This window comes from Sciurus vulgaris (assembly GCF_902686455.1).
Source record: "Sciurus vulgaris genome assembly, chromosome: 18".
NCBI lineage: Eukaryota > Metazoa > Chordata > Mammalia > Rodentia > Sciuridae > Sciurus > Sciurus vulgaris.
Genome location: NC_136479.1, coordinates 35,552,245 through 35,577,492, shown reverse-complemented (window position 1 = coordinate 35,577,492; position 25,248 = coordinate 35,552,245). Strand labels below are relative to the sequence as shown.

The following is a 25,248-nucleotide window of genomic DNA, read 5'->3' as shown; positions in this document are numbered from 1 at the left end:
GGGGAGAGAGGGCGGAGGATCAGTCCCCTGCTTCTGACCCAGGCACACAAGGTAAGCAGGTGGCAGAGGTCACGTGACCAGAGGGAGGAGCACAGGGCAGGATGTCCATTCCTGAACCCTGGGTCTGGGTCCTGGCTCTGTCCTCAGCAAGGGCCATCCCAGTCAGGCCTGGGCCTCCTGGTCTCCCACACAGAGCAGAAGAGGCCTCTTCTCCCTGGACTGAGCCAGGAGCCTACTGGAGGGACAGTGTGGGTGTGAACGCTGCTGACCGTGGACTACTTGGTCTCAGCTTCTGACAGCCTGGGTTCAAAGCTGGCTTGAGTCTTGGTTTCTCCACTTGACACGCTGTGGTGTCTCTGAGCCCGAGTCCCCCATGCCCTGCAGGATCTACCCTGCCTGCCCTCGGGGTGTGTGAGAGCAGAGGGCCACATGCTCTATGCACTCCAAGTGCCGAATCCTGCGGTCCAGCGCCGCTGAGGGCAGCAGCGAGTGGCTTCTGACAGCCGCTCAGGGTTCTAGGGCTCCATGAGCTTATCCCCCTCACTGCGTGTGATGGCAGGAAAGGGAGGGTCTGCTATGCCCCCATTTTGCAGCTGAGAAAGTAGAGGCAAGCAGAGGTTAAGCCATGTGCTCGAGGATCCACGGGCAGGAAGCTGCTCGAGAGCCGCCCAGTCCACAGCGGCTCCGCTACACCACACGGCTTCGTTTCCCTGGCGATGTGAGTTGACTCAGGCTGGCTGGGCGGCCAGCAAGGAACAGGAGGAGCGGCCGTGGATCCCGGGGGCCGCCGCGGGTGGGGCTGAGGAAGCTGGGATTTTCCGAAGTGGAAACTGGCCCCAAGTGGACTGATGGGGGCCAGTTGGCAGGTCCCTGGCGGAGGCCCCCTGCTTGGCTCCCAGGAGGCCAGGAATGTGGGGGCCACAGACATCGTGGGTCTGGCCAGGGAGGATTGCCAGAGTGCCAAGTGGCAAGGCCAGCAGCTCTGCCACGTCCTCCAGGCGGTCGGGCTGACAGGAAGGCAGGGAGGGGAACTGGGGTGCCCAGAGGAGGAAACAGACCCCTCTGCTCCGGCCAAGGGGCTGGGACGGAGGCGGAGGCCGCCCAGCCTCCTCACACCAATGGCAGGCCTGCACCACCCTGCACCCAGGGCCCAGAAAACTGTCGGGGCCAGCGGGGCCTCAGTTGCCCGCCCCTGGGGGTTTGGAAATGTGACAGGTGTTTTGCTTGTCACAGGATTGGAGGCACCACAGGCATTTAGTGGGCAGGGGCCAGATCTGTAGCTGTCATTAACGTGACCTAGAAACGGCCTCTTTCTGTCCTGTCCACCCAGCCCTGCGCCATCAGGCTGGTGGGGTGGCGAGGGAACTGCCGTGGCATGGGGGAGTCACACTCACCGTATTTGGCAGCTTTTGCAGCAGCCAGGGATCCGGGCACTGGGGAGAAGGGAAAGGGGGTCAGCAGCTCAGGCCTCTGCCTGAGGCTCTGCCTCCTCCTCCAGGGAGCCCACCCACCTTCCTTAGCCCACATTGCTTCCTCAAAGCTCTGAGTCCTGCGCCTCCAGCCAGGAGCTCATGCTGCCAGACACGGGGCTTACTATCTAACCAAGCCACTGCCAGGCTGATCCAGGGTGCTGCAGGCTGCCCGGTGCTTCCTCTTCCACCTGTCCTCTCCTGTCCCCTCCAGGCCCTCCATGGCCTGCCTGTGGCTGGGCAGGGACTGGGGCTCAGTGACCGCATGGTGAAGAATCGGAGTTCCTAGTGGCCCCCTTGCCATGGAGCATTGCTGAATGGACCTGCACTGGCCTACCCATGCTCGCTGACCCTAGGACTTCACCCTCCCTCCCTGGGTGGCAGGTGGGCTTTTCGAAGTCTGGAGCCCTGTCAGTCGCTCCCTCCGACACCTGGCAGCCCAGAGTCCTTTGCCTGTCCTTCCCCCTCCCGTTACCCAGGTTGTCTCTGGCTGCCCAGGAAAATGTAATGGAGGATTTACTGTGCACCTCTGGGTGGCAAGGGGGCCCTGGGGGAGTGTTGGGAAGAGGAGGGGTCTCCTGCCTTTGAGCTCGGGGGCGGTTTCTGATTAACCTCTAGAAATTCTCACCTGCACCTGCCCCAAATCCAGGAACCCCAGCACCAACTCCAAATCCAGGAACCCCAGCACCAACTCCAAATCCAGGGACCCCAGGACCAACTCCAAATCCAGGAACTCCGGCACCAAGCCCAGCGGCAGCCCCTGCTAGAGGTGGGCAGCAGGGAATGTCAGCAGGCGGGGAGCTGGACCCCCGGCTGAGCCTCTTCCTTGGCTTTGCCCCCATCTCCAGACCGCCCACCTTATCCACCCCTTGGTTGCCCTGGAACGGTCTTCCTGAGACTACCACTGCCCAGAGGTTCAGGCCTCCTCAGGCCTCCTCGGGCTGGAACTCGGGTCTGCAGTGCGGACCCCACTTCCTTTCCTGCCTCACCTCCCGCTCTCCCCTCTCAGATGAACTCAGTAAATTCTCCTAAAGGCCTTCCACGTGAGGTGGTGCCGCGCCACTGACGCCCACCCTAGAACCCCAGAGTTCACACGGTTACATGGGGACTCAGGATTCGAACCCAGGACACCCTCTCCCTGAATCTGTGCTTCCAGGTTCTCTGCCTGCTGTCCTGGGGCCTGACCATGCTGCAGGATGCCCCGGGGTGGGTCTGACGTGTTGCGGAGACCCTGGGCCTCTGGGCCGAGGGAGAGGCATGGGGCACTCACGGTACTGAGCTTTGGCGGCGGCTTTAGCAGCGGACTTGGCAGCAGCTGCGGTCCCTGCTCCTGGAGGGAGTGGGGAGGTTCAGGGATGGTACCGCAGAGGCTGTAGGGGACCCCCAGGCCTAATCATTCATGCCACTCACCTGCAATACCACCAGGGACAACAGCACCAGGAACCCCTCCGACTCCGGGAATCCCACCGACTCCAGGGCCTAAGCCTACGAGAGAACCAGTAGCTAGCCTGGGGCTTGGCCAACCAAGGCCTGAGGAAAGAAGGAAGGTGCCGGAAAGAGTCTCGGGCCAGAAGTCGGGCCCGTGGGTTCTCATCCCGGCCCCGGCAGACTGGCCGGGAGACCCGGCTGGTTACTTTTCCATGGAGTGTCTCAGCTTCCTCCTCCCTGATACAAAGCGTGTCCAAGTTCAGGAGAGCTTAGCCCTTTGCAGATCAAGGACCCCTTGGAGACTTGAGTGTGATGGGGACAGAGGCTTGTGATAAAGGGAGCACCGTAGGACAGGCCGACCCGGTGCAAACCTCTGCTCCGCCACCATTTAGCTGTGTGGCGTGAGCAGGTCCCCGAGGCGGGGCCTCTGTCTCCACGTCTGGCAAATGGGAAGAATAAAGCCAGTCTCCTGGGAGTCAGGAGGACGGAGACCCTGGAGTTAAAACGTTCTCTGGCCTCGTCGACCCTCGGGTCTGATGGGAACTTCGCTGCCGCGGATCCCTGAGGCCAAGATCTCCAGGTCCCCCGGACCAGGGCCTGGCCTACTTTGGGCTCCACCAGCCGGGCCAAGGCCACTTCCCACTTTCAGTAAAGTGTGTGCCTGGGGCTGCCGGGGCGGCCCTCGAAGGTGGCAGGAGGGAGAGCATCGCTCAGGGAGATGAGGCTGGGACCCAGCATGAAGCCTGGAAGCGGGTGGAGGACCAGGGTGGAGGCTGGGGAGCCAGGGCCTGGGGACTCACCAGGACCTCTCGGGCTGCTTCCCTAATCGGAGATGTCACCTACCCCTAAAGGCCATCAGAGGTGCCAAGGCTGTGGGGAGCACCCTCACTGCCAGAACACGACTGACCTCTGAGCAGGGGACCTGAGGGGACCTGACGCCAGTGCTCTGGGACAAGGGTTGGGGCCCTGGGAGGCCACTTACCAAACTGGGCAGCTTTGGCGGCTGCTTTGGCGGCTGCAGCTGCTGGGGTCCCTGCTCCTGGGTGGGTGAAGAGAGGGGATGGGGGAGCAATCCCCAGCACTGCTGCTCCCTCACCCATCCCTCCCAGAACCCCCCACGTAGTTTCTCCCACCCCACCACCTTATGCTGGAGACCAGGATGGCAGCATGCGTGTCCGGCTTGAGTGGGCTGCCTGGGTTCTGAGGACCACCCCCTGGCATCGGGCACATCCCTGCCCTTCTTGGGCTTCTGTGGAGCCCTGAGAGGCAGCCTGTGGGCTATGGTGGAAAGAGCCCAGAGCGGTGATTGGCAGGGGCCCCATGATCTGCTCCTAAACCTGCCCCAAAAAATTGGCGGAGCTTTCTACTTAGGATCTGTTAATTTTTTAAAATCCTGAAAACTCCACGATCCAAACCTATTGGAGGAGGTGGTTATTTATTTTTTATTTTTTATGTTTTGCGGTGCTGGGGTTGAACCCAGAATCCCGTGCATGGGCAAGCACCATACCACTGGCCACGTCCCTAGTTCTGGATGCCCCCCATCCCCACTTCTTAAGGAAGCTCGACGAAAGGGGAATTTTCTCCCAGAGAGAAGGAATGCAGAAGAGACTCTTCTGATGGGAAAAACGATTAAGGAAGGGTGTCACTGAATGTCATGGTCACTTAGTCTTCTTTCCTTTGGCCTCGGCCTGGTGGAGCAGAAAGCCTGAGAGAACCCAAGAGTGTCGGGTCTCCTACTGGGAGGAACCAGAGAGATGCCAAGGCGGGCGACCACCCTGCTCTGGGCAGTGCAGGCTTCTGCCACCAAGCCAGGTGACACTCCCCAGCATCCCTAGGCAGGGAGGGGGTTTGCCAGGGACCAGCAGGCCGGGCCGGTGGAGGGCTCCTCCCTTCTGGTTACTCTGGGGAAATCCTGGCCCTCCTCCCTGTCTCTGGGCTCAGTCGTGCCATCTGTAAAACGATGCTGCTGATTCCGGTCAGCTCCAGGGCCCCTTCGGTGGGGCCACTGCTCACCTGGCACCCCTCCGGTTCCTGGCACACCTGGCACTGCACCTGGCACTGCACCTGGCACTGCACCTGGCACCAGCCCTCCCAGGGCTCCAGCTCCTCCAGCACCTGGAGGAGAGAAAAGTGCCCAGTGCTCAGCTCTTGGGGTGCGGGAGGCGGGGGAGAACAGTGCGCTGCCTGGGACGGCTCAGGAGGCTGTGGGATGTGGCCCTGCCACCTGGCCAGGCCATTCAGCGCTGGAGGCCTGAGTGTGAGGTTGCTTGGCCTCTAGCTGGAGACCCAACCTGCCCTTGGAGCCTGGGGCCTGGGGAGAGCAGGTTTGAGGGTGGACAGGGCAGGCCACTTACCGTACTTGGCAGCTTTAGCAGCAGCTGCGGCTTGGGCTGCAGCTATGAGGAAAGAAGGAGAGACTCTCAGATTCCCTGCCCGACCTCAGTGGGCAGGCTTCCAGCTCCCTGCCCCAAAAGGCACTGGAGGCCTGCCCTGTCCCCACTGTCCCCGAGCACACTGAACCCTGACCCACACTCCCTGCTGGCCCTGCAGAGCCGCTGAAGGGAAGCCCCACCCCTTCTCCACCAGAAAGAACTGAGGCTCACGGGAAAGGCCAGCTCCAGGGACACCTCCGATGCCAGCTCCGGGGACACCTCCAAGGCCAGCTCCAACACCATAGCCAGGAAAGCCCCCAGCACCAACCCCATATGTGGGGATGCCTCCGACCCCCACTCCAGCTCTGGCCCCTGTGGAGGGAGGAGAATCAGGCAGGTGCCTCAGTGAGGGAGCCTGGGAGGGCGTTGAGGGACGCTGGCTGACGGGAAAAGATGTCTGCTTCCCCTAAATCTGGTCCACGAGGGCAGGAAACGGATGTCTGGGCCCCTCGCCAGCCTCCTCCATGAAGCCTCAGTCTCCCCTTGATTTCCCTCTTCACTGAGCACTTGGGGAGGCTCCCTTTGTTGGGGAGACTGAGTGCAGGCTTGTCCCCAGGCTTGGGCTCCTCTGAGAGGGTCTGGCCAGGGCAGGGAGGGTCAGGGACACTGCCCCTGGAAAAGTCATTCTGGGACTCTCAGCGCTCAGCCTATGGCTTCATGGCGGAAGACAACTGGGGAAGACACTCCCCTGGGGCCTGCCACCTCCGTGTCCCAGCTCTGCCAGAGACCTGCTCTGCAACCCTGGGTAAGCAGCCCAGAGTCCTTTGGTTCAGACCAGCAGAGGCCCAGACAGGGTTGGCATGGCACTAAGGCACTAACCGTATTTGGCTGCTTTGGCGGCGGCTTTGGCGGCTGCAGCAGGTGACACAGCCCCTGGAGAGACCAAGGGAAACACAAATGTTCAGGAGAAAATAGGGGAGAGGGGCTCAGTGTGTATCCCTCTCTCCACCCGTCTGCTGGTCCAGCTTCTTTCTATCTAAGTCAAGATGGAGTTGCTCATCCATCCATTCACCTTCTGTCCTACTCTATGTCTGTCCATTTGTCTGTTGATCCTTGGACCTCAGTCCAACTACCTGATCACCTACCTGTGTACCCATCCATCCATCCACTTACCCACACACCTGCCCACCTATCCATTCAGCTAGCCATCTACCCAGCCGTCCACTTTGCATTGGCTGGCCCACACGTCCATCCACATATCTAGTCACCTGCTCATCCATCCATCCATCCATTCATCCGTGCATTGATCCATCCATCTGTTCATCCAATCAACCACTGACCATCCTTCTAACCACTTTAGTACTTAGCTGCCTTTCCATCTGTTTTAACCTATGCATTAATCTTTCCACCCAACTTTTAATCTATCATCTATCTATCTATCATCTATCAATCATCTATCCATCCACCTATTCTTGTATTGGCTCATCCATCTACCCATTCACTCCTTCATCCATCACTTTACCTGCTTATCTGCAAAGCCATTATGTGACCATTCAGTTGCCCATCTTCCCACCCTCCACCCACCCATCTTTCTACAATTTACTGAGCGTCTACTCAGCTAAGTGTTGGAAACAGAGATGAAAAGGACATGATTGTTGCCCCTAGGAGCACAGCAACAGCCAGGAAGGAGGATGACGGGATGAGGCGCAGCCATGGGTGTAGACAGATGAGTGAGGTGTTGGGGAGGACCCCCAAATCTCAGCAATAGTCGATTTCTCTCACACACACTTACACACATGCATGCACATAGAGCGAGTCCAGCTTACCTGGTACACCCACAATGCCTGGACCCCCAACACCTGGGACCCCGACACCTGGGCCTCCGACACCTGGGATCCCAACACCTGGGACCCTAACTCCTGGCCCACCAGGCACTAAGCCCCCAGCAGCTCCTGTGGAAGAGAAAGGATTGTTCTCCCAGCCTAAGATTTGTGGGGACATCCAAAGACCTCCGAGAGCAGAGGTCCAGGGGAGCTCGGAGGTGATGGTCCTGAGTGCAGGATCACGTACAGGTGGGGTGGCATCTGCTCTGCATGGATCCAGTCTTCAGAGATGGGGGGGGACTAAGAGAGAGCCTGACGGACTCGCGGAGTTTGGATCTGGCTGGGAGGAGCATGACTGATTTCTAGAGCAAAATCAGAACTACCACCAGCAGGCACCTAGGGCACTGGACAGCCACGGGGGCTGGGGGTGGTCAGGAGATTGAAGGGGAGGAGCCAGGTGCTCCCCAGGGCTGTTACTCATGCAGTCAATCTACGGAGAGCAGGGAGATGGCATCCCTGGCAGAGTGACCAGAATGGGCAAGTTCGAGGAGAGGGAGGGGAGAAGGAGGCTCCTGCTGGGCAGAGGTGACTCCCTCCAGCCCCATGGGACGGGGTCTCCAGAGCCTGCACAGAGGCCAGGGCAGGTCTGAAGCCCTGACCGGCCACCCTGAGGGCACTCACCATACTTGGCAGCCTTAGCGGCTGCCTTTGCAGCAGCAGCAGCCGCGGGAGTCCCAGCCCCTGGAAAGAGCCACAGAGGGTGAGGTCCTTCGCCTGGGGCCTGCTCAAGGACACCTCCGCCCCGCTGGAACCCACAATACCTGCAATGCCTCCAATTCCAGGAATGGCCCCGGGCCCGCCAGGAATGCCGCCGCCGCCAACACCGGGGAGGACTCCGGCTCCCCCGGCACCTGCGGGGACAGGGGTGTGATGTGGCTTCCCAGGGCTCGCCAGGATGCTGGTGTGGTACCCAGCGCGAGCCCCCTGGGACCGGGGCCTGGGACCGGGGCCTGGGACCGGGGCCTGGCGCCTCCAGCCGCGCTGCTTGGGAGGACCCCTGCCTCGCGGTCCCTCGACGGGCCTGGGTGTCCCCTTGAACACGCTCATTAAGGGAGCTGGATGTTTCCAGACAAATCCAGCCCTAATCACCGCCACATACTGAGAAACCACAAGCCGCCGCTCCCCGGGCCAGAGGGGCCCCTGAAGGAATGTTCGAGGCTTCCTTTCCCTGTGTTCCGAAGACGCCGCCAAGTTCTTAATCCAAGTGCCTGGCCGCCTGGTCTGGCAGCCCCTTCCTGCCCGCTCTCCCGCTCCCGCATTCCAGCCGTCCCCACCAGACCCTGCTGGCCACGGGGCCTCTGGGGCCTGGAGGGGGTCCTGTGGGGCCCCCAGAGGCAGGCCCCACCTCCCCACGCTCCTGGCCTCCTGGGATGGTCCCACTCTAGGTACCCGAAGGGCTCCCGGGCTGGGGATAGAGCAAGGATCTTAGTCCTCCTGGTCCAACACCGAGCTGAGGGCTTCTTGAGGCAGCGGGAGACGGGAACAGGACGTCATCGCTGTCCAGAGATCCCGGCTCGAGGAATGAGTTAGGATTTTGTGGTACATATTAAATGGATGCGTAGCTATTAAATTTTTAAAATGCCTATATAGGTACCACCTAAAACAATCTTTCTAACCACCGTGGCACAGGTCCCTTCCGCTCAGGCCCCTCCTTCCTGTTTAACCCATGGCCGTTCCACTTGAATTTTAAGGCTTGAGTCAAACATCATCTGGGAAGCCTCCCCGGTTTGCCCCAGGTAGAAGCAATATGTCCCTCTTCTCTACTTGGCTCCCACAAGGCCAACCTTCACCACCAAGCTGCTACCTGACCCCACCTCTGAGATGGATGGGGAGAGGGACAGAGAGATGGACTGGGAAAGGGATGTGGGGTGGAGAGAGGGAGGCATGGGGGAGGGAGGGATGGGTGGAGGGATGGATGAAGGATGGATGGAAGGATGGGTGGATGGAAGGATGGTTGGGTGGTTGAGTGGATGGATGGATGGAAGGATGGAAGGATGGATAGATGGGAGGATAGAGGATGGAAGGATGGGTGGATGGAAGGATGGATGGATGGATGGATGGATGGAAGGATGGATGGATGGAAGGATGGATGGATGGAAGGATGGATGGATGGTTGGGTAGATGAATGGATGGATGGATGGATGGAAGGATGGATGGATGGTTGGGTGGATGAATGGATGGAAAGATGAGTGGATGGATGGATGGAAGAATGGATGTATAAATAGAAGAAGAGAGGGATGGATGAGGAATAGAGGGACAGATGGGTGAAGGGATGTAAGGATGGGGAGAGGGAAGGATGGGAAAGAGAGGGAGGGAGATGGAGGGATGGGTGAGGAGGGACAGGTGTGGGAGGAATGGATGGAAGAATAGATGGATGGATAGGAGAGGGATGGATGGATGGATGGATAGGAGAGGGATGGATGGATGGATGGATAGGAGAGGGATGGATGGATGAAGGGATAGATAAAGGGGGGATGGGGGCCACCTGATCAGCTGCCTGCGAGGCAGTTCTCCACAGTAAGAGTGGGGGTGCAGGTGGGGTTGGGGTGGCCGGGGATCCCAGAGCTGCTTACCATACTTTGCTGCCTTAGCTGCCGCCGCTGCTGCCTGGGGGCCCACTCCTGGGAGAGGAGAGGGGACAGAGGGGAGATGCTGAAATCGTGTCTCCAGAGCCCCCTGTTCCATCTGCAGGACGGCCCGCCCTCTACGTGTGGGTGGGGAGGGGTTTTGCGGCTGGCAGAGCCGCACGGAGGCCACTGCCTCCCGGGTCTGCATGCAGGGGGCTGGCCTAGTTTCGGAGGGACCCTGGCCAGTGCCAGGGCTCTGGAGCCACAGCGATCAGGCCCCTTTGCCTGGAGGTGAGTGAGGCCGCCTTACCTGTTCCCGTTGGGTAGCCAGCCTTGCCTGCCGCACCAGCCACTCCTCCGGGTCCGTAGCCTATGAGAGGAGAGGCTTGCGGTCACCCTCACCCACGCAGATTTCGCCACCTCGGCCTCCCCTGCCCTATCCTGCAGAGCCCTGCTGCCCTGAGTGTCCCTGTGTCACCCCCAGCAGAGCGAACACACACACAAACAGGCATGTGGCACTGCTGTTCCCATTCTACAGAAGGGGACACTGAGGCTCAGAGAAGAGGAAAGGCTCTTCCGAGGCCTCGTGAGAGGTGGGGGCCAGGACTGAGGACCAGGCCGAGTCCACGTTTCACGCTACATCCTCTGGAGACCCCATTCCAACTCTCCACCACTGCCCCTGCCCAGCTAGCTGCACTCCCAGTCCAGGGCTGAGGCCGCTGCACCCTCTCCAGGCCCCCGAAGCTGGAAAGAGCTGGAAGCCCACAGGCCTGACTCACTGAAGGGCAGTTTCCCATTGGCGTAGGGCAGTCCGTAGCCACCTGAGGAGAGAGCAGGGTGGGCTCCAGGGCTGCCCCACAGCCGCCCGGCCTTGCTGCGCTCCCACCTGCCTGGACCGACAGACCTCCCACCTGCAGCACCGACACTCCCTCCCGCAAGAGCCGCTGGGTGGAGGAGGGAGAGGACAGCCCTGCCCCTGGGCCTGATGGGCCAGTCCTCCCCCTGCAGGTCCAGGTGCCACTGTGGCCCTGAGGTCTGAGCATCTTTCTCGTGGCTCTCCCCACAGGAAGACTGCCATTGGCTGAGGGCGGGGGGCGGGGGTGGCAGTGTGGGCGTCTTGACGGCAGAGGGTTCTTTCCAGGCAACACGGTGGCTTTCCATCAGAGCTCTGGGTCTCCGCGTGCGGGCTCTCATGCACACGGACGCCTGCCTGACACCTGGGGACTGGCTTCCCAGGCTTTCTTTGGTGACCAGAAGTGGTTTCAATACCCAGGCTCCCTCCCCGACCCCAGGGACATCTGTGTCCCCCTAGGCTGAGTCTAGCGGGAGGGCCCAACTAGCGCTGCCTCCTGAAGCCTCCCCTGACTCACCTGGCAGCTTGGGCGCCTTGATGGGGTACCCCAGGGGCACTCCGGGCTGCTGGCCCCCAAAGGGCCCAACCCCTGTGGGAACAGAGGACATCAGGGCTCAGCTCCGTGGGCCAGCAGCTGGGCTCTCTGCAGGACGCTCTGCTCTCTGCTGCACAGGGAGCCGTCCTCCCTGAGCACTCCCCAGCAACAGGCCACTTTCCCCGGGGATCTTGGGCCCAGGCGGAGCCTCTAGTGCTGGGGGCCCTTGGCAGGGGCTGGGTGTCTTAGGCTGGTGTGGGCTCTCTGCAGAAGGGGTGGGGGGACAGGCCTGGGATCGGTGCCCCTTTGGGCTGAAGTCAATGCAAGGCCTGGAGCAGGAGCCTTAGGGGACTCGGCAGGTCTGGATGGGACTCTGGGTGCCCAGATCCTCCCAGGGCCAGAGCCCCTGCCTGTCTGGCCACTGCCAGTCCTCCCACTGGCCTGGGAGGGCCGGCCTTGTCTCACCTGGGATTCCGGCAAAAGCTCCGCCTCCACCTGAAATGACAAAGCACTGTCACTGCAGCCCTTGGGCACAGGGCACGGGGTGACATCAGCCAGGCAGCATTGTAGAGGGGGGCGGGCCCCAGCAGGAGCCAGTTCTACCCAGGCCATGTGGCTTGTCCTGTCCTTGAGCACGGTCTGGGGTTTCTGAGCAGTGTGCTGCCCTTCCTGGCCAGCAGGACCAGTGCTGGGCACAATGCCCACCAGAGGACCTGAGTGGGCCCAGGATCCCTGCCAATACCCCATAGCCCAGCCCCCGCCCATCCCAGGGGCCCAGCCCAGCAGCTGTGTACCTGGGGTCTTGGGTTTGACTCCTGTTCCGGTGGGCACCCCGGGGAGTACCCCCACACCAGGGAACCGAGCTCCTAGGGACAAAGAGGGCTATGGCTGTGGCAGAGGCCCTCTCGGCCCCTGTCCCCGCCTCGGGTCCCTCGGGTCATCTGTCATGACAGGCACAGCTCACGGGTGGGTGGAGAATGACCTGTTTGGTGGGGACTTTCCTCCCCTGCCTGACCCAGGGTCAGACGGTCTGAGCTTTTGCCCTATTTCCCAGCTGCATGAGCTCCTGTCTCGGGGCCTCAAGCCTGAATGGACTCCATGGAAATTTACTCTGACCACCCTTGGGAGAGAAGCATGGAGCACCAGGGTTGGGTGAAGTGGCTGTGTGTCCAGAGCCACCGAGCAGCCTCCTGATGGTGGCCTGGGACCATCTGCCAGGGTCTCCCACCTCTCCCTCCTCCCCTGGGGCTGGGCTGCCTGACCTGACCCAGAGGGGAGGGGACCACTCTGTCAGCAAATCCCGCAGAACTGCGTGGACCTGGGCTTTTGGGGGATTTCAGGAGGTCACATGTTGGATGGGGTGGCAGGCCCTGGCAGGGAAAGGAGGGTGTGGGTAGCTTTTAGGGGTCTCCTGCAGGGTGGACCTGCTGGGCAGGCCCCCCGGTGACTCATGACTTTGGGGAAAGAACTGGCTACCCTGGGGACTCAGTCTGTCCTCGGGGACCTGCCTGGGAATGGGCTGGGGCTCGGGGCCTAGGGTCAGGGTTCGGGTGGGGCCAGGGAGGCTGGTGTTGGATACCAGGGACCTTAAGTCCACTAGCCTGAACTCTGACACTGAAAACAGCCGCTGACCAGGAGCCAGCCTCTGGTGGCCTCTGCTTGTGGGGGGATGCTGGGGAGGCTGACAGGGGCTGCTTTCCTCCTAGGAGCTTTGTGCTCTGGTCCTCACCTGTGCCGGGGAGCACGCCACCTGGGTATACACCTGGGAGCCCCACACCTGGAGCCAGAAGGAGGAGGTGTCATGAGTAGCAGCTCAGTGTCCAGGGCCTCCACCGGGTCTCCCCACCCAGAGACCCCAAGGAGCAGTCCGCAGGCGCCCGGGGCCGCCTCCTCCCACGGACTCTTGGAACTCATCTGCTGACCCTCCTGTGCATGGACTCATCTCCATCTCCCGCGGCCTGTTTACAGCCCCAGGCCCACCTCTGGCTAACAGCTTCCAGATGTCCCCTCCCTGCTGCGGGGACAGGCAGCCTTTTGTTGAGCCCCAAGTCACTTCCTAAAGGGCTTGGTGCTGTGGAACAAGCACCAGATGGGGCGTCAGAGGACGGTATCCTGGCTCTGCCGGGGCCAGCCCCGGCCTTTCCGCTCTGACTCTTGGTATGGAACCTCAGTGTCCCTGCCGTCACCCCTGCCACAGCTTCTCTCTGGGTCTCTTTCTGCTTCACGTTCACAGAAGGGCCTGGAAGGCAGGCCAGGGCCCTCGGCCGCATTCCACAGACACAGGTCCCCTGATCTCCGCCTGGCCACCTCCCCTGCCTGCTGTGGCCAGGCCCCGCCCTTCTCCCCCAGCGCAATGGCAGCGGGGGCTCCGCCCTCCCTGACCTCCGCCCTCCAGCCCCCGGGGTTCCGCACTGACCGGGCACTTTTCCTGGCTTTGCTCCAGCCCCGACTCCGACTCCAGCTGCGGCTCCGGCGGGAGGCACCACGGCACCTGGCGTGAAAGGAGCCACGTCAGAGTTGGTTCCCCGGGGCCCCTGGCCTCACCTGGAGGGCTCAGGTCAGCCACCTCACCTGTGGACACGCCCAGGCCACCGACTCCGCCGATGCCGCCAACTCCTCCGACACCACCAAGCCCAGCACCTGCAGGGCCAGGGGTGGAAAGGTGAGGGTCACCCCAGGAACAGCGGGAGGCGGCAGGCCCAGCACGGAGCTCCCGCCCCACTAACCCGCTCTGAGACCGACAGCCCTGGCTGCCTCCGAAGCCTCAGCAGGTTGGAGGGGAGGCAGGCCCCGGGCAAGAGAAGGTTCTCTGTAAAGTGGAGAGTCCAGGGAAGCAGGGGGTGGATGGATGGCCCATCCCAGAGGGTAGCACTCACCAGCCTTGGCAGCCTTATAGGCTGCAGCAGCACCAGCTACTCCACCTGGCACCAGAGCCCCGGGGTAGGCACCCGCGGGAAAGGCTCCCAGTCCTGCAGAGGAGAGGACGGGGAGGGTCTGAGCCATCACACCCCTGGAAACTGCCAAGCCCGCCCGCCTGGCCCTGCCCACTCAGGAGGTACATCTGTGACGCCTCTGCTCCCTGCGAGACTTCAGAGCCAGGAAGCCCCCGCTGCTCCCCAGGACTGGACTCTGTGGTGGAGGCCAGGCGGATCTTTTGGGCCAAACCCCACCTGTTCCACAAAGTCTTCCTGAAGCCCTGGTGACCTGACCTGGCCCCCAGGGCTGCCTCCATTGGGTCCTCATCACCCAGTTGTACAGCCCCCAGCACCCACGGGACTCCCTCATGCCCTATCAGCACCCAGGACAGCACCTGGCTGGGGCTTAGTGACCGACCAGTCCCCATGGGGCAACTTCCGCGGGTGTCCACACTAACCTGCTCCGGGTCCAGCGCCTGCAAGCCCTCCAGGACCTGTGGGGAGAAGACAAAGCAGATGAGAGGGTGGCGTGTGGGTACATTCCCCGGGCCCAGGGGAGGAGGGTCTCCCGGAGTCGGGCAAGACCCTGGCAGTGCTGTGACTAGCAGGTCACCACTCCGGTCCCTAAGCTGATCCTTAGGCCTTTGGTACTTTGGGGTGATCCTGCTAAAAGGGTACCCACGGTTTAGTGATCCAGTGGTATGCTGTGTAGACAGGATTGTGCCAAAGCCCCTGACCAGCTGGGCAGGGCCCGTGTCCTTAACAGGAGCCCTGGAGCCCACCAGATGCAGTGGGGCTTCCCGTGAGGGCCAGAGCAGGACAGCGTGCAAGGGCCGGCCCACAGGCTGCACCTGCAGGCCAGACCGCAGCTGAGCTGGGGCCCCAGGCCAGGCCTGCCCTGCTCCCTCCCAGGTGTCCCTGACTTGGCCCCCCTTCACCTGGGTCTGTCCCCACCATCTGTCCTTCCATCCAGCCTGCCCCGCGGTCTGGAGCCTGGTTGCTAGAATGTTGATGCAAAGCCAGATGTGTCCCTGGGGCACTCTCCTTCCCACATCTGGACCCAATCACCCCTCCCAGGGGACATTCCTCAGCTTTGGCCAGGACAATGGGCAATCAGGTTGGAGTTTACAGCCCTGCAGCTTTGTTTCCAATTATGTGAGAATCTCTCCTTGGAGCACCAGTCCTGGCTGCCAGGGTCCCGAGCCCTGGGGTGCATGCTCTCCAGGGACCTCCAACATGGGGCCTGCTGGGCTGGTCTCTCGGGCTGGGCGTGGGCGTGGTCTCTCTCCCAGCCAGCCCCTCCCACTCAGTCTTTCTTTTTATTTTTGGTACTGAGGATGGAACCCAGGGGTGCTAACCACTGAGCCACATCCCCAGCCCTTTTTTCTATTTTATTTAGAGACAGGGTCTCACTGAGTTACTTAGGGCCTTGCTAAATTGCTGAGGCTGGCTTTGAACTTGTGATCCTCCTGCCTCAGCCTCCAGAGCCTCTGGGATTACAGGCACCACCGTGCCCAGCCCCACTCATTTCTTAATCGTGTGGCTTGGGCCTTGGGACACTCAGGCAGTTCCTCTATAGGAGGGGTCTCTAACTGCCCCTGGGGGTGGACAGACAGGGCCTGGGCTGCCCGGTGGACTTTCTGGCACGGTGCCCTGTCCTTTCCTGGTTCTGGCAGTGGCTTCTCCAGAGCCAGGTCTGTTTCCTGAGCTCCCGAGGGCAGGGGACATGCTCGGATCTTTCCTGTCCACAGGGGCTGGAAGGAAGAGAGGGGACTGGACAGGAATTAAGGAGGGGCGGGGCAGGGCTGGGGCTCAGGCAGATGGCCCCTTGCTGCCATCTGTCCTTTTCCCATGGTCACACCCAGATGGCTCTCCTGGGGCAGCTCCCGGCCTGGCCAGCTCTACCCCCGTGTGTCCCCTTCTTTGGACTCACCTGCTCCAAATGCCCCCAGGAGTCCAGCGCCTGGAGAGAAGGGGAAGAGCTGTGCACAGCCAGAGCCCGGCCCCCAGCCCAACCTCCTCTCTTCCTGGAGCCAGAAGGTTCTGCACTGAGACCCTGCCTCTGCCCACTGTGTGTGCAGGAGTGAGTCACCTCCCCTCTCTGAGCTTTCGTTTCCCTGTCTTCATGTGGCCATTATGCTCCCTGCCTTCTGGGGACCAGTGAGCTCATGGGCAGAGAATGCCCAGTGGGCCCAGGGGTGCCCCCGGCCCGTCCTGTCCTTGCCCCGCCCCTCCGGGTGGGAGGCTGTCCTCCAGCTGCAGGCCCCAGCTGCCTGGTCCCCTGCTGAGGCTGAACCAGGGCGGGACAGCCTGCGGGGCCCACGTGCAGAAGCAGCTGCCAGGCCACCCACCCGCTATCGCCAAGGGATTAATTGTTCCCAAGCATGACATGCGCTGCCTGTGACCCATCCCGTTCTGCCTGGGCAGGCCCGGACGTCCCCTGAGCCCGGATATAGGGAGCTCCGTTCGGGTAGCCTTTGTAGCTCTAAATCCTGAGGCTGAAAGATGACCTTAGGGAGGTCATGGAATCCAGCCCCTTGCCTCACAGACAGTGCTCTCTGCATCCAAAGGAGAGGTCCTGACTTTCCTTTTGGTCTACTCATTTGACCTGAGTTGGAAGTTCTTTTGGAAGTCTAACCTAAGTCTTTCCTTAGTAGAAATTTCCCTTTAGCTACGATCCATAGGAGGCTCGCCTGCAGTGTCCTCAGCCCTCCCTCCATTACTTGACCACAGCCTGCCTTGGCTCCTCCACTGCCGATGGGGCGGTCAGGGAGCGCGCCCTCCACCTTGGCAGGCGTGACCTCCACACCTGGGCCTTCCATGCTGGGCACCATCGCTCACCCGGCCATTCCCTGTGTTCTCTCCATCACCAAGACCCAGCTAAAGCCCTCGGCCCTCCGGGAAGACAGGATGCAGGGTCAGGCAGGGGGAAGCGGCAGGCCCCACGGGCTCCTGGCCTGGCAGACCCCTAGACCCCAGGGTCCCCCTTGCCCCAGACACCCCTCCGCTTCTCGGCTGGCCCCAGCCCTGGAGTTTCACAACACAGATGGGCTTTTAGCGAAGGGGAATCTGGGTCTTGCAGACTCGTCTGTGCTTGGATCAGGGACTGTCAGGATTTCGTAAGAGCCGTGGACATCCAGACCAGTCCAGAGCCAGGGCTGCAGGGCGGGGCCAAGGCCGATGTGGAGCATCTCACGCCAGGGGCCATAAATCTGGGCAGAGACGTCATCTCTCCACCTGCTCCTCATCCCCCAGTGTTCCCGCAGAGATCCCTTCCCCTCCTGGGGGGCGGACAATTCCCTGGAGCCGAAAGTGGCCCTGGAGGCAGGCTGGAGCCCTGTGGGTGAGCCGGTCAGATCTAAGCCACCCTCCGACTGGAAACCTCCACGCTTTGGGAACAGCTGGATGGGGCCTGGGATCCGGAAGGGAGCTCCACTTTAGCATCTGGGGTCAGGGGCAGGGTTCAGCCTAGGGTTGTGCTGGGGCTTGGTCAAGGGTAGGGTTCAGCCTGAGCTGGGGTCAGGATAAGGGCTCAGGCTGGCATGACGCTCAGGCCTATCGGGGTCTTGACCTGGGATCAGATAGGGGTTAGTTTGGGATCATGTGAGTCTGGGTCCTGCAGTGCTGTTTTACAGGTTTGGTGGCCACTGGGACCTCAATCTCTCCTTTGGCCTCCAGCGCTGGGTCAGTTTCTGAGGCCTGAGCAGAGGGTTGTCTCTGGGGAGCTGATGGGTGGGCACTCACAGGGTAGAGGACCCTCACAAAGGGAGGTCCCTGGGCTGGCTCCAGCCTCCTGTCCCTGGAAGCCCTGGGGCCTGGCCCCTGCCTGCTGGTCCTCCCTTTCCTGCCTCCCAGCACTGAGTCGCCCCTCCCCGGCCCCTCGGCCTTCCCTCAGGATGCTGAGCCTCCAGTCTTTCTTACCTGGCTTGGGTGGCTTGCCTCCGGGCCCCAGTGCTGCAGAGGGAAGGGGTGGTGGTGAAGGCGAGCCCCAGCCCACCCTCTTACCACTTACCCACCTCGCTCCCCCTCCCCAGGCGGCTGACATGGACATCTGAAGGTAGGTAGGGACCTCCAGGGAAAAGACCCCCGGGAAGGGCTGGAGCAGTCTCTTCCCATCGGATTCTCATCTGCACAATGAGGGACCTGGATGCTTGGACCTTCTGGGGACCTGGGGAGCTGGGCCCTAGGATGAGTGTAGCCCTGGACACCCAACCCCTTCCGGGAAACCAATGCGAGTCTGGTCTCACCTCCTCCTCCCAGGCCTCCGAGACCAGCCCCTGTGAAGAGAGGGAGAAAACTGTCAGTGCCTTCCAGATAAACCACCCTCCGTCCAGCCTCCCGTCTACCCCTGCCTCGCTCCGTGACCCGGGACAGGTCAACCTCTGTGACCCTCGGTTTCTTCTTCTTGAGTCACTATCCCTGTGCCAGTTTGCGCCCAGGATGGCTCTGGCGTCTCCCCTGACTTTCTCGTCAGTTCTGAACACACATATACCTTTCCAGGATCAAACAGGTTACTTTCAATTTTTTTTTTAAATTGACTTAATAACATTATGTGTTTCTCCCTAGATTATGTGATTCCCCCTTCCCCAGTACCCTTGTCCCAACATCCTGCCCATTTTCTTTCCAGGACTTCCAGTCTCCATCTGCACATGGCATTGGACCACATGCCATGTCCCACTGGTGCCTAGTGGCCCCGTGTTGCTGACTTTATCACTCATTCCCATCAGAAAGGTGGCTTGCTTTATGGATTTTGCAAATAATGCTCCTGCGAGCCGGGTCCCCGACTATTCTTCTTCTGTTCTTTACAATTACTTGCTTCGAATGGATCGCCAAGCGTGGGATGCATGGTTAGGAGGCTCTGAAACCTAACGGTAGGAATGTGCGCAGGCGCCCGCCTCCCATCGGCTCCCAAGAATCGCGTTTCATCTTTCAGAATATTTACGCTCTTAACAGCTATAAAACAGGATCTCATTAGCTGCACTTTTAAGTGGAGCTGACTGGTAGGTCCTCAGGGGTAGGCGTGTTAATGTTCTTGTAGTGTCAAAATGTGCCACCTCTGCTGAGCCTCTCCATCACCCCTGCCTCCCTTGGGTGTGTGGCTGCTCGGCGTACCTTACCTGGGTAATAGACTCCTCCAGGAACTCCACCAGGAAGAGCCCCTGGGACCCCTGGAAGGAATAGGTAGAGTCTTCCATCAGTCAGAACTCACAAAGGCTTGGTGACATTGCTAATGAGACTGGTAATGGTTTTATTTACAAAGCAGGCTCTGTTTACGTTTTCTCATTCTCGTTTCTCAAAGTAGCCCCGCAGGGCTGGAAGGGCAGCGATCACTCTCGTGGATTTAACAGATGTGAAGCTGGGCTCAGAGAGGTTAAGGGATGTGTCTGGGGCCACACAGCTGGAAAGAGATGGGGCCTGGGTTCAACCTGGACCCCGCCTCTGAGAACGCTGGTTGACAGAGTGCCACCTGATCTCCTTAGGGGCAGAGGGCTCTGCACAGGGTGGGGTCTGGGCAGGACGGGTCAGAGATGGAGTCGTGGAAGGGCAGAGCGGGCGGCAGCTGCCAGCAAGATCGCGGCCGTTCCCACATTGATAGGATGGCGTGAGGTCAGCATCCCGGCCACTGGGCAACAATCTTTGGGTGGAGTTCTGGCCATCTGACACAGGCTGTTTTGGGAGGCGCTGGGTCCGGGAGGGGGACATCACGGATGAGCAACGTGAATAGTTTCCTAAGGCACAGCTAATTCCCTGGCCAAGGTCAGGAGTACAGTCCCCATGGACCAGTGAAGCTGTCACTGGAGAATACTGGCATGCTGGTGCTGGACGGAGGCCTGGGGCATCGTCATGGCAACCACTGGGTCTCAAAGGGGTCCTGGCTCCACCACAGGATGCTCCAACCTTGACAAGTCACCTTGCCATGGTCCAGCCCTGCCCTGTCCAAGGGGGCTGCAGAGTCTGGTGGGGGCACAGGCAGGCTTGGGGGCAGTGCCACACAGATTTGCAGTACATCTGAGAGGCACCACAGCGGCCTGGCCACAGGACACAGCTGGTCCCTGGGCCTCATCAGCCTCAGCCATAGCTCAGCAGGGTTGGGGATGCCCAGCTGTCTTGGCTACCCTATGCCGAAGCCAGTGCCTGGGTCTGCAGACCCCCAGGGACCGCAATCCAGTCCTGGAGTGTGTGAGCATCTGATCAGAGCCTTGGGGGACTGGAGGGGTGGTGGGAGCCGGCCTGCTGAGAACCAGCACTGGGCCTGTCATCGGCAGCCGAGCCCACACATGGCTTGCTCAGCCTTTGCTGCCTTCTCTGCTCTGGCCTCCAGCTCCCAGCATCTCTGTGCCTCTATGCTTCTCCCTCTGCCTCAGCCTCTCTCTTCCTGCACCTTCTCTCCCTCCTCCCTTGTGGCCCTCTCTCCCCTCTTCTCTGCTCTCAGGCTCCAGAGAGGACAGCAGGAACCGTGAGGTGGACGGAAAGGGGAGGCACAGGACAGACCCTTGGGCTTCTAACCTTAACTTGGTTGCTTCTTACCATCTGGGTGACCTCAGGCAAGAGGTCTAACCTCTCTGAGCCTCAGTTTCCTTTTTGCGAGGTAGGAATGATCCTCACTGCCTTGCAAGTTTGCAAGGGTTCCAGTAAAGAGCCTTCGTCTCGCCTGCATCTGGCGCAGAGTAATTGCTCACAAAAGAAAACAAACAAGAAAATGACCGGTGACCTTTCAGCTCCATTTCCTCCCACTTTGCTGCTCAGGTTGGATGGATAGTAGGTGCACAATGAACCGGCTGAAGCAGGTGCAGGGAGGCAGAGAGGATGCCTGTGGATCTGGGGCTGGTTATATCTGCTCTGGGGTCTCCCCTCTAGGGCTTGCCCGGCCCTCAGGCCTGGCTGAACCCCGCTTCTCTCCTGGGGCTGGCTTTGTGGACAGGCCCTTTCTGGAGGACTCTGCTTCCCTTCTCCCGTCCTCCACGCCCACAGTTCAGATCCCGACAGCGTTGGCCGAACTCCACGAACCAAGACAGCCCCGGGGAGCGGCGGTTTCTGCACAGAGGAAATGGAGAAGCCCCAGCGGCTGCAAAGGATTCCTGCCTGCCTCTCTTCCCGGGCGGGGCAGGTGAGATTAGAACGCGAGGGACTAGAATTGACAAGGGGCAGCCTCCTTGCAGAGCCGGTCACCACATCCCCACCTCCTCAACATGAGCGTCCTTCCTGCCAAGAATGCCCTGGCCTCTCCAGCCCTGCCCTGCCTCCGAGGCTGAGCCGTTTCTCCCTCCTGCCTGCCCTGAGCCTGCGGCTCTTCTCGCCCGGGCTGCTCAGCTGGCTTGGAACACCGTCGTCTTGTTTTATGTGGGTTTGGCTTGTTCTACTGAGGAGCCCAGGGTGGAACTGGTCTCTTGCAGCTAAGGATAATGATCCTCTGCTCTCAGGGATCAGAACAGGCCTGGGCTGGGACTCCTGCAAACCTCCTGGGACGTGACAGACGCTCCTTCCTCCCATCGGCTCTACCTGAAGGGGCTTCCTCCTGCCCAGATGGAATGCACTCCTGTCCCCTCCACTCTGCGGCCAGAGCCCCCCACATGGAACCCATCTCCTACCCATTCCCAGCCCCTGGAAGGAAAGGTCTCACTTTCCACTGGGAAGCTTTCCGGGTTTCCTGGGGCTCCTGGGGGCTCCCCCAGGCCTGCCTGTGTCCTCCATCACTGTCCAGCCACTTATCCATCTGCTGCCTCCCGGGGGTGGGGGAAGTCAACCCTAGAAATTAAACCTAGAAATGAACTACGAGGATCAGTCAGCCCGAGTGAGACCCTATCGCTTTACATCTGAACCTTCCCACAGCCCTCTGATTGGAGACATTTTTGGCAGGGGTGACACGCTGTACTCCCACTGGCTCAAGGAGGCGGGACGGCAGACGGGATGTTTCTTCCCATTTTGCAGCCAGGGAAACCGAGAGCCAGAGAGACGAAGCACTCGGCCTGGGACCTGCAGCTGACCCCAGTCACATGCAGGGCCTTCTGCCCGGAGCCTGGGCTCCAGGTTCAAAGATCTGGGAAAAGCCGGCTTGGGAGCAAGCTGCGGGCCAGCGGGCCTTGGCAGGGGGCTTTGCCAAGCTGTAGTCCAGGGGGCCGGCCTGGGGAGCAGATAAGACCTCACGAGGCTTTGTTGTTTGCAAGAAAAGGTTGCCAATGGTTTTTCAGAAACAATCTGTCCTCCGTGGGTGACTCTGTCCCCTCCCACACGGGGCATATTTGTGTTCCTGCTGAGGGCTCAGCAGACACACAGGGCTGGATCCACCTCTAAGCCAGAGCTTCTCGCCTCTGGTGGCTCATCAGGGATACCTGGGGAGCTTAAAAAAGTCCCCCCTGTCCAGGTTCCTCCCCAGACCAAATGGAGCAGGAATTCTTGGGTGGGACCTGGCATCAGAATTGTTTAAAGTTCCCTGGGGTAACTCATACCCAGCCAGGGTTGAAAGCCCCTGATTCAAACCACCTTTGGTGTAGAAATCAGGGGGATGGGGAGAAAGCCTGAGACTATTTCTAGGGGGTGGTTCTTCCCAGGAAATGCTGTTACCCCACTGGGGAACTTGTAGGGGTGCTGGGCTCCCTCGGGCATCCAGGTGGGTGTGTGACTGGGGTCCCTCTGCTCCCAACGTCTCCAGACTCTGGAAGGCTCCGTGCCCAAACCCCAGAAGACCTCATCCATTCACAAGCCCCTTATTTGAACCCAGCCAGTCCAGACACTTGGGACAGAATTGAGAGATTTCGTTGCAAGGAATAATGCCCTCCAAGGGTTTAGTGATGTCCCCAAGGCTAGCGGGACAGGGTTACTTTGCCCTTAAAGGACTCACCCCAAGTCTCTGGCCCTCCCCAAACGTTGTCTGGCACCTCATTCCCAACACCCTCTTCCTCTGACCCAGGGTAGAGAGCTGGCTGGTGCTAACCCCCAGGGGCTGCCTGAGACTGACTGAGCCTCGGTTTCCCCGAGTGAAGTGCAGATAATAATCCCCATCTCTCCCAGCTGAGAGGTTAACTGTGACTCTGCAAGTGGTGGCACTGGCTGGGAAGGAGGTGAAAGGTGCTTGGGGGCCACCTGGGGGAGGGGGTCAGGCAGCCCAGAGTCACGGCTCTCAGGTGTTGGTTCTCTGCCGCTCCTCACCCCTGGTGCCCACGTCCCTGGGCCTCACCCAGGAACGGCCCCTGCACAAGGAGCTTCTGTCCCAGCAGCCAGCCCTGCAGGACAGTCTCAGGGAAACAGCTGCAGCCCTGTCCAGCTAACCCTGCTGCACTCTGAGACCCGACTGTCACCCACTCAGAGTCTGGTTCTCAGAGCAAGGAGAAATCCCACGGAAACCAAAGCCCACCTGGGCTGCCCCACCAGGTGGCCCGTGGGTTCGCACCTCTCTCTTCCCGTTGCCCGATGCATCTCTGGGCTCCCAGCTGGCCCCAGCGAACAGTCCCACAAATCCAGCAGCACCTGGATCCAGACACACACCAGATACGCCAGCAACAGACTGGGGTCCACTCCAGCCTGGGGCCCCTCTGCTGGGAGGTGGTCACCTTCCCCAACTTGCCTTTCTTTGCTTGGACTCCCCGTCTCTTTCTCAGAGGTGTGCATACATACACTCACGGTCACATGCAGTGACAATCCACACCCAGACACATCTGGATGCCAGATCTCCCGTGTGTAGGTGTCTGTGGTGTCTTCTGCAGACACCAAGAGGCAACTCCAGGCACCCCCTGCCCTGTACACATACACCTGTCTGGTGGTGAACCTGTGAGTCCACCTTCCAACCTCCCCAGAAAGTCCCTCGCCCCTCAGCAACCTGCCAGAGCAGAGGCACACACCTGTGCAATGTAGCCCGAGACACCCTTGTTCCTGCACACACATAAAACACTCACTCCGGTGTCCTGGTCCCCCTCCAGGGGGACAGACCACAGCAGTAGCACTGCAATCTGCAATCCCCTAATCAACCTGCCCCAGCCTTCCTCCAGCGGATCCCGACTTCCCAACCGACTGAACCTGCAGAGGTCACAGATCACTGGGATCTGCAAGACAGGTCCCCTGCCCCAGGCTGCACGCAGCATGCCTGGCTGGTCCGCAGGTGCTCACCGGGCGGAGCCGGCAGGGTGGAGCAGAGCACGGCGGCCTCTGGGGCAGCAGAGCCTGGCACGAGGTGGGGACCGTCCTGAGCTGCGCTCTGTTTGGCACGATCCCCCTGCGCACCCGGCCGGCGTTCCAGGCCCCTGGGCCGAGCCGCAGGCCCGCGGTGCAGGGCTCCGTCGGGCCCGTCCATCCTCGGCCGCCAGACCTGCCACCGGGGCTGCGGCAGCGTGGGAACGGCAGGGGCCCTTACCTCCCGGCTGCGAGGGGTGGAGGAGGGACAGCAGGAGCAGCAGGACTCCGGGCCTCGGGGCTGCGGCCGTCACACCCGCCATCGCCGTCTCGGGGAGGAATGCCCCGGCCGCTCTCCGCGCCTCGTTTTATCCCCAAAGCGTAATTGCTGCCTGGTCGGCGGCGGGAAGGAGGAGGGCGGAGCGGGCGGGCGGGGGCGCCGGCGGGGGCCGGGAGGGGGCAATTACGAAAGGCCCGCGCCGCTCGGGCTGGCCGCCGGGCCTCTCCTCGCACACACTCACGCGCACGCCCGCGCACGCACACGCACACACACACACACTTTCCCCATCCCGTTCCCGCTTTCCCTCTGTGGCTGCTCGCGCCGCTGGCCCGGTTCCCGCCAGAAAGTGCGAGGGGGCCTCTGCCAGGACAGCCCTCGGGAGAGGAAGCGGGAGGGAGGGCCCCGCAGCCCGGCCAAAACTGCCGGCCCTCGCCAAGTCCCGAGTGGCCAGGCCCCCGCCCCTCCGGCTGGGCCCCGGGCCCAGTGTGGGGACACAGGCCAGCTGTCTCGAGCCTCAGCCCCCACCCTGGCCCTCCAGACACCCCAGCACCCCTAAGCCTGGCTAGAGACCGGCCCAGCCCAAAGCTGGGAGGGGGAGGTTGGGCAGGACAGGGCTCAGTGTCTGCAGAGGTCCAGGGGCCTGGGTAGAAGGAGCTGGAAGGGTGGTGTTGTCCTGTGGAGCATCCAGGGGACAGCATGGGGATGCTGGAGTACTATAAGGCTCCCTCTGCATGGGGATAAGGACTCAGTTCCCTGCCTGAATCTGCAAGAGGGTGTTGGACAGGTTTGTGGTTGACATCTGCCGAGGCCAGGGGACTGCAGTCAGGAGGATGGCCTGGGAG

At 61.1% G+C, this 25,248-nt stretch overlaps 1 protein-coding gene across 1 annotated transcript in view; it reads right to left on the bottom strand.

The window, feature by feature from the left end:
- Positions 1 to 24,768, bottom strand: part of ELN (elastin) — a 30,051-nt gene extending 5,283 nt beyond the window's left edge. The window contains 29 exon segments of the mRNA XM_079120515.1: positions 1,395 to 1,433; positions 2,098 to 2,229; positions 2,740 to 2,802; positions 2,805 to 2,862; positions 2,866 to 2,954; positions 3,880 to 3,936; positions 4,911 to 5,012; positions 5,252 to 5,293; positions 5,501 to 5,641; positions 6,149 to 6,202; positions 7,096 to 7,221; positions 7,774 to 7,833; positions 7,914 to 8,003; positions 9,726 to 9,773; positions 10,030 to 10,089; positions 10,499 to 10,540; positions 11,090 to 11,161; positions 11,573 to 11,602; positions 11,902 to 11,973; positions 12,837 to 12,884; positions 13,524 to 13,598; positions 13,679 to 13,747; positions 13,984 to 14,076; positions 14,481 to 14,516; positions 15,956 to 15,985; positions 17,944 to 17,976; positions 18,270 to 18,299; positions 19,140 to 19,190; positions 24,368 to 24,768. Coding sequence (XP_078976641.1) covers positions 1,395 to 1,433; positions 2,098 to 2,229; positions 2,740 to 2,802; positions 2,805 to 2,862; positions 2,866 to 2,954; positions 3,880 to 3,936; positions 4,911 to 5,012; positions 5,252 to 5,293; positions 5,501 to 5,641; positions 6,149 to 6,202; positions 7,096 to 7,221; positions 7,774 to 7,833; positions 7,914 to 8,003; positions 9,726 to 9,773; positions 10,030 to 10,089; positions 10,499 to 10,540; positions 11,090 to 11,161; positions 11,573 to 11,602; positions 11,902 to 11,973; positions 12,837 to 12,884; positions 13,524 to 13,598; positions 13,679 to 13,747; positions 13,984 to 14,076; positions 14,481 to 14,516; positions 15,956 to 15,985; positions 17,944 to 17,976; positions 18,270 to 18,299; positions 19,140 to 19,190; positions 24,368 to 24,449 — 1,924 coding nt within the window. The 5' untranslated portion in view covers positions 24,450 to 24,768.
- Positions 24,769 to 25,248: the final 480 nt, after the last annotated feature.